This window comes from Acanthopagrus latus, chromosome 17 (assembly GCF_904848185.1).
Source record: "Acanthopagrus latus isolate v.2019 chromosome 17, fAcaLat1.1, whole genome shotgun sequence".
Taxonomy (NCBI): Eukaryota; Metazoa; Chordata; class Actinopteri; order Spariformes; family Sparidae; genus Acanthopagrus; species Acanthopagrus latus.
In genome coordinates, this window is record NC_051055.1 from 30870358 (window position 1) to 30884930 (window position 14573).

The 14573-nt window shown below is 40.9% G+C and overlaps 1 protein-coding gene across 2 annotated transcripts in view; it reads right to left on the reverse strand.

Annotated features, from left to right (window-relative positions):
- The window catches only part of atp2c1 (ATPase secretory pathway Ca2+ transporting 1), a 35967-nt gene extending 22371 nt beyond the window's left edge, over positions 1-13596 (reverse strand). Inside the window, exons 1-2 of one of the 2 annotated variants that reach the window (XM_037074630.1) lie at positions 13458-13596; positions 61-165 (exon numbers count right to left, since the gene is read on the reverse strand). In XM_037074630.1, the coding sequence (XP_036930525.1) occupies positions 61-165; positions 13458-13481 (129 nt within the window). In that variant the 5' untranslated portion in view covers positions 13482-13596. Of the gene's footprint in view, positions 1-60; positions 166-7094; positions 7387-13457 lie in introns of those variants that run through there. The other variant, XM_037074628.1, reaches the window with a different exon arrangement.
- Positions 13597-14573: the final 977 nt, after the last annotated feature.

Sequence of the window (14573 nt, forward strand, 5' to 3'; positions counted from 1 at the left end):
AGTTAATAAACAATAATATCAAGTGATATTAAGGCATCATGCTGTCTGAGGACACTGTACCTGCAGGACACACGCTACTTCGTTGACGGGGAGTTCGCTGGCTTTTCTGGAGGTTAGTACCGGGACCATGGTCTCATCTTCACTGGAGGGTTGTCTCTCGGAAAGCTGCCACACAAAGACAGAAAACTTAAATCACACAGGAAGGACGAGATTCTTCTTCACTGAGCTCCGGGACGTTTATCTGTGGAAGAAGTTAGACGAACTGGACGAGTCAGTCTCGACTTTCAGGGAACATTAGCTGAACTCTTTCAGCTGACCTGCGTTAACTTCCACACATTTACAGTGGAGATGAGCCGACCGCAGTCTGATCCTGGAGACGGCAGCAACAGCAACAACTTGTTTTTATTAAAAGTCCAGGGGTTCAAACTGATGACTTTACGCCTCAGAGAGGTTGAGAAACATGAAATCTTATTTAGTTGCAACAAAAAACACTGCAACTTCAGTCATGGGAGAAAAGATGTTTCTGATCCAGAATCAGTTCATGTAATTATTTACTGGCAGATGTGTTATAACTCTGTGTCCTACCAACAGGTCAAAACCAACCTCATCATGAAGGTTTGGTTTACAGCCGGAGCAGGTGAATTTCTTTCTCCTGGTTTTTGTTATGTAATATAGGAATAAAGATATGTATTAGCATACGGTACATTTATCAGAGAGTTGTGACACCGACTTCTGTGACTGAGTGCAGTTAATAACACAAGTCAGAGTTAAACAACATAATCCACCTCCGCCTGCAGAATTATCACAAACACAGCTTTATAACAGCAGTCACTAAGCCCACCTTCAGATTAAAGGAATCTAATTCCTTCAGACTGAGCGCTGCTGGGAAAGAACAGAAAACATTTCAAGTATTTCACGTGTTGGTTCAGTAAGAGTTCTGCTGAAGACCTGCCAGCTGCAGAACAAAAGTACATTCAATTAAATTGAGAGTTTGAACTCCAGCTTTTTATCCCGACACCTGATGAGAGACAATGATTAGAGAATAAAATTAAATGATTCACATTTAAGAAGCTGCGATACAAAGATGACTCAATCCGACTGATTATCAAAAGCTGACAGATAATCGATTAATCCACTCGGCTCAGTTCTAGTTCAGTGACGTTAAGTGACGTTAATAAACTGATAAATATTCAATCGGTTCGTCTTCAGCAGGGAGTTCTCAGCGTCCCGAGCAGAACCTGAGGCTCCGTATCAGAGCTGATCTGGACAGATTCTAATGGATCATATCAGCAGAAATAAATGTGATCCTTTCTTCACTGTGAGAGGGAGAGTGTGTTAATGTGAGGAAATATTGATCAACTCTCGTCTGGTTATTGTTTCTCTCTGTCTTTCTCAAAGCTCAGGACAGAAAACATTCAGGAAGCTTCTCGTGTTTGACCGGCGCTGCCCGTCACTTTCACAGATTAACAAGAGAAACGGTGGCAGCAGTAAATGAGTTGATGGACGGTAAAAATAAGACTTGGCTGTTGTCTGTCGGTTTGAAGGCCGACGTCTGTAGTCAGCCAAAGATTGTTTATGAGTAAAAGAAACAGAGTAGATCAGGTAATTCTAAATTATCCTAAACATCTTTTTCTGCATTATCAGCCAAAGAAAGTTTGAGTGTTGTGGACAAGAACCAAAACAAATTGATTCTGAATATCAAACCATTTAAATCCTTACTATAATAAACCAGCACCGGCCAGACGTCCTCACGCTCTCGTCTTTCTGACAGCCAGCTGACCAACACACATTATTTCTAAAGGCCCGATCAGAAGAGAATAACTTGAATATTTCTTAAAAAGTGTGAAACTGAATGATTACTAGTTCTTCTGTTGTTGCCAATGACAGGAGATGCATCTTGTTGCTGTTACTGTCTCGTTATATTTATCTTTTAATAAAAATATTCAACATTTTCTCTCACTGTTCTGGTCTGACAACTCTAATCAGGTCTACTACCATTCAGTCACAGCTCTGTTGCTGAAATTGCCGTTAGCGTTTTCATTTATGGTCTTTGGTGCCGTCACACATCTTCAAACCGCCTGAACTTCACACTGTGACACTGGCAGATTTTGGATGCTTATTGTCATGCATGAAGATGATTATTTCCTTCCAGCGAGCAGAAGAAGAAGAAGAAGACCAAAGACTTTCGGTCCAGAGAGGAAGAGGAGGCAGAGGAAGCTGACAGCGTTTAAAGACAGCAGGAAACAAAAAACCCTCAGGGTTTAAAAACAGAACAAAGATGCTTTTCACTTTTCTACACGATGAAGAGGAAAAAAACTTTCACTACTTTGTCAGCTCATGTTTCATGTCACTGTGAAGAGTTGTTTAAAAACCTTCGGCAAAATAGATTACAGTGAGTTTATCTCATCGCTGTTATCACAGCTCCCTCTTCCTCCATCTTACAACTGTGATGTCACTCCTGTGAGTCTGTTTCAGTAACTACTGCAAATACAACCAACACAAACTTTTAAAGTTTGTCTTATTGTGTCTGATCTCTGCCTGAAGTTAAACCATCGCCGTCCTGAGTGTCCTGAGCCGACTGAGCGGCTGCGACAGCTTGTTAGAACCTCAGGTTAAATAAAACACTGACAGAATTTTTTATCAAACAGGCTTCAAATAAATCTCCATGTGAGCAGCGTGAGAATGAACCTGTCCTCCCGTCCTGTAGCTACAGAGGTGAGTGAATTTCAGGTATTTCTCATCTACATTCAATGTTTTTACAGTCCGAGTCTGAAAAGGAGGAAACTGTGAGCAAACGCTCGGCGGTTTACTGGACGGTCGAACCTGCAGCAACCAAAACTGAGCAGATTTCATCTGATGGGTTTGAGGAGACACACAGCAGCTAAATGTGATGAATAAACAGAGAATCAGCAGCAGAGGAACGAGGCGAGCAGACGGTAATGACAGATGTCATGTTGTTAATATGATGAGCTGCTCCGGCCGTCAGGTTCATGCTGCTGCCTCACAACAACCCGACTGCAGGTGCAAACCAGAAACTGGTTTCACAGCTTAAACTGTCGACTATCAAGACGGATTCCCCCTTAAAAATAGAACAGCAGACTGCAGCAGAACAAACCGACATCATTCTGTAGAAAATGAATTCAGTAGGAGAACAAACATCATCTCATCACTGAAGAAGAGCTGAGAACTGATCAAAGACGCTCAGACGGCTGAAAACGTTGCTGATTGGTTTTTATTTGGTAATTAATCTCACAGACGAATCAAAGAGGACAGAATGTGTCTGCAGACGGTGAACGGGTCGTTTCCACTGAGTCTGCTGCTTTCACACTCAAAGGATCATCAAGGAAGACGTCACACGGAGCAGCAACGACCACACTTACAACTTCCCGTTTCAAAGTTTTGTCTCAAGCTGAAAAGATTAATTGATTAATTAACTGATTGCTGATTGATGTCCAATCAAATAAACTACATCTGCAAAATAACTGGTAACTAAAGTTAAGTGGAGTCAAATGTACGATATTTAATATTTGCCTTCAAAATGTAGCGAAAGTACGAAGCTGCAGGAAACGGAAACAGTGAAGCACAAGTACTTCAAACCTGAACTTAGGTACAACTGAGCAGTTGAGTAAATGTACAACAGCTGCCTGTAACGATGAATTGATTAGCTGTCAACGAAAATCAATCGCCAGCTATTCTGATTATCGATTAAATCAGTTTTATTAGATTTAGATAAAACGGGTCTAAATTCTCTGACGTCATTTATATATTTTCTGGTTTCATATTTGTGGAGGTCACCTGTCAGGTCACCTGTCAGGTCACCTGCGGTCAGGTCACCTGTGAAGTCACCTGTCAGGTCGACGTGTCATGGGGCTTCTTCCTCACTTCGTCAGCTCTCTTCACATCCGCTACAAGACAATAATCCAGCTGAGCATTAGCCAGACTCAGGTAGAATCCAGGACCTGGTCCAGTCTGAGCACGTCAGATAAACTTTCGTTAACCGAATAAAAATAAAAGCAGCATCTGTGTCCTCTGCTGCCTCAGTTCCTTTGAGCAAATGTCCGTCCTCAGATTTATAAAGCTTCCTCGAGGACAGTGAAGCGTGAAGCAGCCCGGTGAGGTGAGATGAGAGGCTGAGAGGATTGTTTCTGATTAGGACTGACTGGAGCTTAAAGGAGGATCGACTGACGCCTGCGGCGCCCTCTGCAGGACGGGAGGACGCTTCAACACAACAACAACAAACTGCAACACACTGACAAATACACACATCTGCTGCTTCAAGTCTCCAAAGCATAAAAATAATATTTGTGGTTTCAAAGATAAAATCATCAACTTGCAGATTTTAAATCCTTCATGAAGCTGAACTGTATTAAAGATGAAAATATTAGTCAATTAACAGGTAACTAAATATACTTTCATCCATCTTTCTCGTATTGAACACCGCTGAGTTCCTGCCGTTGAGTGATTATTTGTTTTTTTTTAATTTTCAAGTTTGATCATCATCATTATCAGTAATATGATAACTGATATTTATAACAAATAGACCTTTACAATAAACATGAAAATCAAAAATGTAGAATGACCAGCGATGGTTTAGGGCTGCAGCTAACATTCACTTTTTTATTGTCAATTGATCTGTTGATTATTTTTCTTTAATTTATGTTTAAGTTTCTTGTTTACAGATCAAATAATAATGATAGATATCAGAAAATGGTAAAATTCAAATCTGATAATCCAACATGTTCGTGTGATTGTACTTGTACTGTCAAACAAAACAAGCAACTTGAAGTTGAGATCATTTGAGAAAAGTAATCAACAGTGTGGCAATGATTAATCAATTAGTTGCCAGCTTTTAAATTAATTGACTTTTGGTAATCAATTAACTGGCTCGAGTCAGAATGTTCAATGTGAATATGTTCTGCTTTCTTTCCTCTACGAGAATAAACTGAAAAAACCCTGATCGACATTTTAAAAACCAAACAACAAAATCAATCAATCAATAGAAACAACATATTAACCGATGACGATCAATCATTAGCCGCAGCATTATTACTGATATGAATTATAATTATAATGTTGAGTTTGTCTTTAGATTATTTACTGTTATCTCAGAGTTTAAGACACGAAGAATTAAAACACTTTAATCAACTAAAATCAACCTTCACTGAGTTTAGAACAAGTGAGGCAAATGTTCAGATGAAAGCTGAATCCATCAGTTAATCAATTAATAATCAACGAGACAATCTATACTATGGTTGTTTGTGTCAGAAACTATATGACAGTCATATAGTAATTAGACTGATCATGTGATCTTTTGTGTCAGTCAGTTCAGGAAGTGACAATATTTGGTCACATCGTAAGTTTCCGTTGTGGTTTCTAATTGGAGCAGCAGGTCGTGAGTCGTTTGTACAGAGTGAAGCAAACGTGAGACAAACGGCTCAAACAGCTGACGCGTTTTTACAAGCGATTACAATGAAGCGCTTCCTCGATAATTAACACATGTTCCCTCATGATGCAGACGGCTTGTCTGAGCAAACGAGCGAGTAGTAAGACAACAACAACCGAGTGGAATCTGTAAGAAATAAAGACGTCAGTGTGGTTTGAACTGAACATCACAGGAGCTCTCAGTCGCCCAGCGGCTGTAAAAACAAAGTTCAACATCAGGACAAGCTGACAAACACTGAGCCGACATCCACCCAGCAAACACTCAGCACAGTGATTTACTGTCCTCGAGAGCAGAGGACACTTACTGTCCTGTTACTTAGAACGTAAATGATTGTTTTCTCTTTGCTGTTAATCATTTAGCAGATTTATCCATCGACTCTTTAACGGATGCTAATCTAATAAAGTCAGTCACATGCTGGTGCTGATGTGAAGGTCATCAGCTCTGCAGGTATTTGGTCTCCAGTTAAAGTAACGGACACTTTCAAATGCTGACCTGATGACGGCTCATATGGGTTCACATTCCACTGCTGACATGACCTGAGAGACGAGAAGAACAAGAGTAGAACTGAGCCGGTGTTCACAGGTGACAACACCTGGTCGCTCCAGCCTCATTTAACTACTGACATCATGCAAAGCAGAGACAAACAAACAGATGGAAAAATACAAATGGAGCGCATGGACGGGCCTCTTCAACCTGTCCTCATTACAATCTGCAGCCTTTATCATCATTTCCCAGCAGTTCCAATTTAGATCCGGGTCAAACTCTATCAACGGGCCCAGAGTCAGTGTGGGCCGAGTGCCAGAACCCTGCAGAGACGCTCGTTTGTCCTCGAGTGCTGCACTCAAACACATCAGTGTTATAAAGCATGAGAGTGAGAGGTGAGCGGCGGCAGACAGGACGTGAACTTTAAACATGGACACAGAGTGACGGCTTTATCTCCAGGATCCAGACGGCGAGCAGCGAGCTGACCTCACAGCTCCGCACACTCTGCAGAGGTGAAGTGTTTGTGCAGGAGACACGTAGAGTTTGACATGCTAACGTTAGCTTCAGGCACTCCAGCACACTGTCACCTGTCAACTGACCTTTAGGTGAATAACATTAAATTAATGGGACAGTTTTGGACGAAAACAACTCACATTTTTAACTAAATCATATTTAAAACAGACAAGTTGTGGTTCAGTGTAATTCATCAGTTACCTGTTTGGTGTATTTAATATCATGAAAACAGTCTAACGCATTTTCCCAGAGCAACACATCTTCAATGTGTTGTTTTGTCTGAACAGTCCAAAACCTTCAGACATTCAGTTTACTGTGGTGTAAAACAGAAAATACATATACGTATTTTCTTACATCTGGAGGAGAAGATCACACCTGCCAACACTCCCGTTTGCATGAGAGTCTCTCTATTTTTAACACTTTCTCCTGCTGCACTCCACATTTGCAGTTTTTCCTGTTATGCTCCTGATTTCACAGTGATATAAACAATTGAAGTGTCTCGGTTTCTTTGGAGATATGTGTCACGATACCTCAACTAGGGCTGATCGACAACACTGCTTCATACTGAAGGTGGTGCTGCACGTTAATGTTCAGCTTGAATCTCATGAAAATACATGGAACAAAAAAGTGACAGAGCTGAGTTAGTTTGTCCTACCTCACGCTGACCGCCCTGCGCTGGGACTACTGTGCACATTGTGCCGTTGATGCTGAAACGATATATCGGCAACCCGACCCGGAGGCAGCAGCGAGCGGGACCAAACAACCCGACTTGATGTGAGTCTGTTCACTGAGCTCGCTCCGCTCAGTTTGCAGCTGAAAAAAATGGATTAAAACGGGTCCAAAAAAGAAGAAATCCTCCAGATTTCACTCAACTTGGTGAAAGATTTTCTTCTTTATCAACTTTTGTCTCCCGTCTCACTGGCCCGTCCTCTCGTCCTCTCGTCCTCTCGTCCTCTCACTGACTGTCTGCAGACTGCAGTCCTGAATCATTATGTCCTCTTCTTTTCTAAGGTCTACCTGGCAATGATGCCTGGTAAACACACACCCTCTCTTACAATATTTGCACAGTGTTCACATGTAATTTCAGATGCTGACTTTTTTTTTTTTTTAACAACTTTTCTTATTGATTTTACTGGATGTCGTTTCAGTGTCACACATCTATATTTACTCTACTAATCATCAGCTCTCATCCACTCGAAGACGGATGTTTTCGGAAACAGGTTTGAGAAAAATAAAAAATCTCCATCCCCTCGAGCGTTTGAGCGCCGCACACAACACTCCTGAAAACACACACACACCTCTCGTGTGATCACTTCTCAGCAGAACACTGCACGCACCTCAGTTCTGTATCGTACCAGGACCTGGATACTGACAGCCTTCATCAACTCACTGCAGGAAGACGTTTCTGTGTCTTTTCCATCTTTGTCTTCCGAAATAGAACATCAAATAATATCACATCCACCCCATCAGTGTACAATCTCAAATACTACAACATCATAACTCTTCCTCAGAATGCTACAAATACTGATAAACTCTCAGTTTGTGTCGGTCCAGACATGAAAACTTCTCCATGAGAGGAGATTTGAAAAAAGCTCAGTTTTCAGTGACCTGTGATGATGTTAAGTGTGTATGGAAGGTCAAAACACACAGAAAAGTCTATGTTTGAAGAAAAACCCCAAACTGTGGACTTGGCCTCTTTTCGGCAGGTGTGAACAACATTTGTAGGTCGGAGCATCTCTGCAGCAGCTCAGGACTTCATCGTTTTAATGCTGTCTGATAAAGTCTTTTTGCACAGAGCCACATCCTTCACACATCATGGCACCCAAACTTGAAGCTGACTCATCTGTCTGCACGTGAGGAGACTGTCAGCCGACTGGATGAACCGGGTCAACATAAACATTGAGCCCGAGGCTTCACCACGCCTCCGCCTGCTGACCTGCTGGACCGCATACCAGCATCTACGTAAGGAACTTCCTGTTACACACACAGTGAAGAAACACGCTCAAACCCAGAAACAAGCTTTAAAACGACTTCTTATCAAAGCTGAGATTTGAGTCCAACTTCTCAAACCATAACACTGTAAACTACAAGCTTCGTATATCTCACCACGTTTATACAAAGTGAGTTCAGTGACTGAAGCTGCCGGCAGGTGAAGCTAACGTTAGCTGCAGCACAGAGCTGTCAACACCTCAGAGGAGTTTACACAGAAGCCGTCAGTCAGTCAGTCAGTGATCAATCAATACATTTTGAAGTCCTGATCATTACCTCCACCAGGGAGGTTATGTTCCCACGCGTGTCCGCTGGTTGTTTGTCAGTGACTTACACAAAAAAACCTCCTGAACAGTTTTCCACAAAACGTGGACAGACGATGAGTCTCCGCCCAGAACAGGTGAGGATCCAGTTAAAGGGACAGATCCATGATTACTTCTTTTACTCTACAACATCGGGCATTTTCACACAATTCTGTCAGTCAATGCGTCAATCTTGATGAGAAAAATCAGGCGTATTTATGTGTAAATGAACTTAATTGTTTAAACTGACGTTACTGCACTTAAAAATAAACTTTACTGGGAATGTAATTATCATAAATGACTTAAATCAGATTTTTCTGCATTATAAACACTAAAAGATATTTTTTATATGGTGCACAAGATCTACACTGATGCCAATACACCTGTCACAGATATTTTTTCCAGTAATCTTTTTTTTGTCCTATTGCTGATAAAATAATTGATCTGAATCTGCTAAGTCATCAAATAAATGTAGTGGGGTAAAAAGCACATTTGCCATTTGAGGATGAAACACTGATCGACATTTTTCAGTTTTCTGACATTTTTCAGATCATTCAACTAGTTTATTAATTGAGACTAATCAACAGAACAATCAGATCAGTTGTAGCCTGATTTCACAGATGTATCTGACTGATGTGACGACTAGAACTCCAGCAGACTGGAGGGCTGGTGGCGCTCCGGCGGGAGCTGGTCAGGGTTTTACTGTTGTTTGAGGAGATCCTGGATTAAACCATAAATTTAAGGCAGGGGACACAACAGAAGCTCCGACCTCTTTCTGACAAAGTAGTTGGAGTGAAGCCTTGTTGCACACATCATGTGTAGAAGCCACAGCAGTGACTGTACTGTGAGCCATCAGAGCCGACAGCAGCTCCAGTTTCAACCTTCCAGAGCCAACGAGATCTACACAATTAAGTTAAACTCGAGATAATGGTTGGCCTCCTGCCATAAAGGCTGTTAAAGACACGCTCGGCTCTCAGCTGGTGTCCGTTTCCCCTCCAAGGTGACCAGCAGGAACAACACGAAGGACTCGTTTAACAGCAGCTACGACATGAAGACCGGCTCTGTTCGAAATATTCACGAGGTCGATGATCACCAACAAAAGCTATGCTGGCAAAGTCTGTCAAAAACAACATCATCCACACCGACCGCCTCCACAATCACTAGGACACAAACTTCCTGACTGGAAACAAATCTCTCCACATGGTATTTTCTCCAGCTGTGATGTGAACACGCTAAGTTACACCCCTCACCAGGAACTTTCCAATCAGTGCCGAGTTTAAAGGTTTTGTTTTTTTTTTAAAAATAATCATGTAGAAACTTTGTACTGTGCGTCAAACATTAGCCATCACAGCTAAACCACAGCATTTTTGTGATTCTCTGTACATTTATTCTAAACCTTAGCAATCGCACATTTTTCCTCCGGATTGGTTTTGCAGGGTCCAATTAATAGTTTCCACAAACATTTTGTGTTCAAGAACTAGTTCTGGATTTCAGAAGAGTTGGCACCCAAAGGCGAACCCATCCACTGGTGATAAGAAGGAGTTGATCTACCAATTATTGGCACATTAAAAAATCATGTTGCAACAACTCATGTTGTAAAAGTGGCACTTGTCTTTTATGACAGTAAAAATGGTCTTTGGGTATTGGATGTAGTTTGAAGACGTCACTTTGGGCTCTTTTCTACAGTTCAATATGTTTAACAATTTATTACTTAATCATGAAAATAAGTAAATAATCATTAGTTGCATCCCCAGTTGAAAAAAGAGCACATTTGGTGTTCTTGCTTTATTAATGATCAGTCTTGTTGACGAGTAATCAGTCCAGCACCCTGCGGAGCAGCGACCCATCGGTCTTGTTTACAGTGAAGGGTCGAGACAAAAGGTCCGGCAGGATTGCAGGGAAGCAGCGAGAGGAAGTTAGCAGACGCCAAACGCTGCCAACAGACCAACAGGCTGCTGTGGACGCCGTTCATCAGCACGACCCGACTTCAGTGGAGCGGAGCAGGAGAGTGTGAACGTGATGGTGCTCTTACAAATAGGCTATCATGAACAGTGTGTTTAACTCCACCTTCTCTCACACACACACACACCTCCCCTCCTCTTCCTCTCTTTGGCAGGTACACAACAAGAGCAAACACACCACGCTGGGCCCTGCGCTCCATCTCAGGATTAAATGACACCATTTTTTTTTTTTTTTTTTTGTGATTCATATCCTCAACGCCGCCTCACATCCTGGTTACGGTCTTATTATTCAGGATAAGCTGCTTATAGGTGTCTTTGTGTCCCACGCATCAGGAATACACAACATGTTAGCATGGCGACAGAGCTGGTACACACACACACCAAACAAACGCACACTAAAACCTGTGATTATCTGCTGCATGCTGCACTTTACTGTGTTTTTCACTGTACAGCTCAGTTATAAAACAATAATCATCTTCAGCTGCAGCGTTCTCACTATCATTAGTCAACAGGCTGCTGATTACTCTCCTCTATCAGACTTCTGCTCACAGCTCTGACCTCCACGCTGAGGCTGAGCGTGTTTCCAACAGAGATTATTTATTTACTGCTCGATGAAGTCCTGCATTATTTAGTATTTAATATGTCAGAATAATAACAGAAGCTCATTTGAAGCCATCAAATCAATGTGATGTGTGAAAGTGAAACAGAACATTCAAACAGTCAGTTTGAAATAAGAGAAACAGCTGAAATACTTTTTCATTTACTTGATAAACAAATACATTTAACATGTATAATCATAATCGATTTATGACACATTTTAGTTGATTCATTTTCTGATGACTGACTTTCAGTTTCAACCCGTTCATGTAATGAATGAACCTGAGCAGCAGTCCGACTGACAGGAGGAAGACTGACCGTCACATGGCACCTGTTCACCTGTTCACCCGTCACCTGTGTACTGATTTCAAAACCTCCATCACTACATGACACCTCAACAACTTACAAGCGAGCACCTTGCACACCAACCTGCTCACTAACGGAACAAGTGCAAACAAGCTAGTGGTTGCAACATTTACTTAGCAGGGATTTTATTGCCAGGGTTCACCAGCAGCCTTCAGTCTGTTCAGGAAGTTACACTGATTGATTGATTTAAATGTGATCAGATACATTGATCAGTCAGTACACAGTCCTCAGCCATCTGTGATTTCTGTTCATGGATCAGCCTCCTTTTCACATGTAAATCAGCTTCAGAACACACTGCTGAATAAAATACACTAAAAGTCAAACAGGACAGAAATACGAGACAATAGGTTTTTATTATTGATCCAACAGATATTCATAACTGTCGGGACTTCCCATCTGATTCCTCACATCCCACTGACCACATGTTTTCGTTTAAATACATTTACAGGCTGATTTGTTAATAAACACACAGCACGTTCTCTGCTCACAGAACAGACATCAAAATCAGTAGAAGAAGATCATAATCCCTTAACTTCAGCAAAAATCTCTAATGGGTCTGATATTCAACATATCAAATGTTTTTATCGTTGACTATGCTGCAGTTTTTATTAATGCTTGTTGTTTATTAATTGCTTTTGTACTTGATGTAAGGAGACCTTGGGTGACGAATGTGATTGGTTTAATGACAGAAACTCGGAGGAAAACAAAAGGATGATTTTTCTCCCATGTACCTGCTCACAGAACTCGTACAGTAAGAGTCCACCAACACAAACCAACACATTCAGAATAGTGTCAATAATTAGAAAGCTAAACATCTGATTGTAAATCGGTTTCTTTTTTCAATAGCTTTAATATTATGATATTATGGAATACAGATATTGTTTCATTTTAAACTCACAGCATAAAAAATAACATGCGAGTTTAAATCCTTCTGATAGCATTATATAGAAATATATATTGTGTTGGCTGCATTACAGTAAGGTGATGTAATACTCTGAACCAATCAAACTGTTTTACCTTTTCTCATACTTAATCATTACAGACACATAACTTTGATTATTTATCAATAATCGTGTCACAATATCCACATTGAGGTAAAATATCATGATGTTTTCATTTTGTTGCCCAGTCTGAACATTTATGAAGAGCTTTAAAAAAGGGGGGGCTTTCACAATAATGAGATATATGTCGTATATCGTGATAAGGTCTGAAAATATCGCGATATTTGTTACTGTAAGAGCTTAATATTCACGTGCTCTCAGTGAACTGATTTGAGCTGATAATAACCTTCACTGTCACACATCAGGTCCACCAGCATCACACACTCACACGCACACACACACACACACACACACACACACACACGGGACGTTTATGTTCATGTTAGCCTCAGTTAGCTAGCTAGCTAGCAGCGCCGGCTAGCTGCTCTCAGGTTCGGTTCGACACAACAAGGACGGGCAGCGAAGTGACCGACAGAGAACATTTGAACTCGGCCAACAACAACAGAGCCCGCTGCCCAGAACCCGTCCGGCACCGTGTCAACACACAGCAGTGTCCCCAACCGACCCAGGAGCTAACATTAGCGTCCCCCGGTGACAGCAGCAGGCTAACAGCGGCTCACAGAGCTCCACTCCGGGAGGTAAACTAACCACACAAACCTGCCGCCTGCCTCCCATCGCGGCGGGCTGCCTCACTCCGGACGACTCGCTGTTTAAAATGTGTTTGTTTCATGAGCAGCGAGCCGGTTTGTGTCTCATAACGACTCGTCATTCTCAAAGAAAAGTGAGTAATTGTTAAACTTACCAACAGCTCCCGTTTCTTCAGCATCTTCCGTGAAATCCCACCGCGGAGCGTTTTTCTCTGACAGAACACAGTCCACCATGTCAGCCCCACTGACGTCAGACACCACAGCGCTTCCGGTTACCCTTTCAGAATAAAGGCAGCGTAAACAGGGGTGTGCCGGAAACAATCCGTTCCTTAACATCTGTTATTCTTTTTTTTTTTTTTTTACTCTTTTTATCTACATATTTTATCGTAATACTAATAACTAGTAGGTGTAGAAGAAGTAGCGTGTAGTAGATAATCTCATTATTGGATGGATTTAATTAAATGATCAGTTCAGATTTGACTATTTATTTATTTATTTGGTTATTTAATATTTGTTCTTGTTTTTTGTCTCTCTTCTTTGTTTATTATTATTATTATACATTTTATATGTTAATACACTCATGTACAAAAAGATACCTGGTCAATATGATTGAGACAAATACGAATGATAAAATGTGTAAATAATGAGTGGATATTTTTTTATGACAAAGATTAAAGGTGATCAATATTATATTTAGACAAGTTCAGGAAAATAATCAGAGCAGAGGTTTCGGGTTTCGACTGGTAAGAAGCTGGTTAATCATCCTTCAATGATTTATGGAGAAGATTAGATACGTTTATACTGGCTGTCCACTCTGCTTTATTTATTTTGTGTTATTAGTCTGTCGTTTATTGTTCTTTACACACTTACAATAATAAGTTCAATCAGTAAAACTGCACCTACCGTTACTGCTGAAATCAACAACTGTTTATAAATTCAACAGGTATCTCAGGTAAATAAAACTGTGATACATCCTGCTTCATTTATTGGCCTTTCTTGTTTGTTGAAAATTAATCATTTGTACAATAAATCAGTTGTAAAATCAATAAATCATGGCCTGTGAAAAAGTTTGAATAAATCAATTTGGAAATTGTAATTTTAACAACCATCACATTGCATCCAGTTGACAGTTTGACAAAAATAAAAATCACAACTAAAGGGCAATTTACCAACAACTAATAAGTGGACCTTGAGTTCGGATTCTTTAAAACTATTTTCTGGGCCAGTGACGACAACAATCACGTTTTAGATCACAAATTCTACGCTTTTAA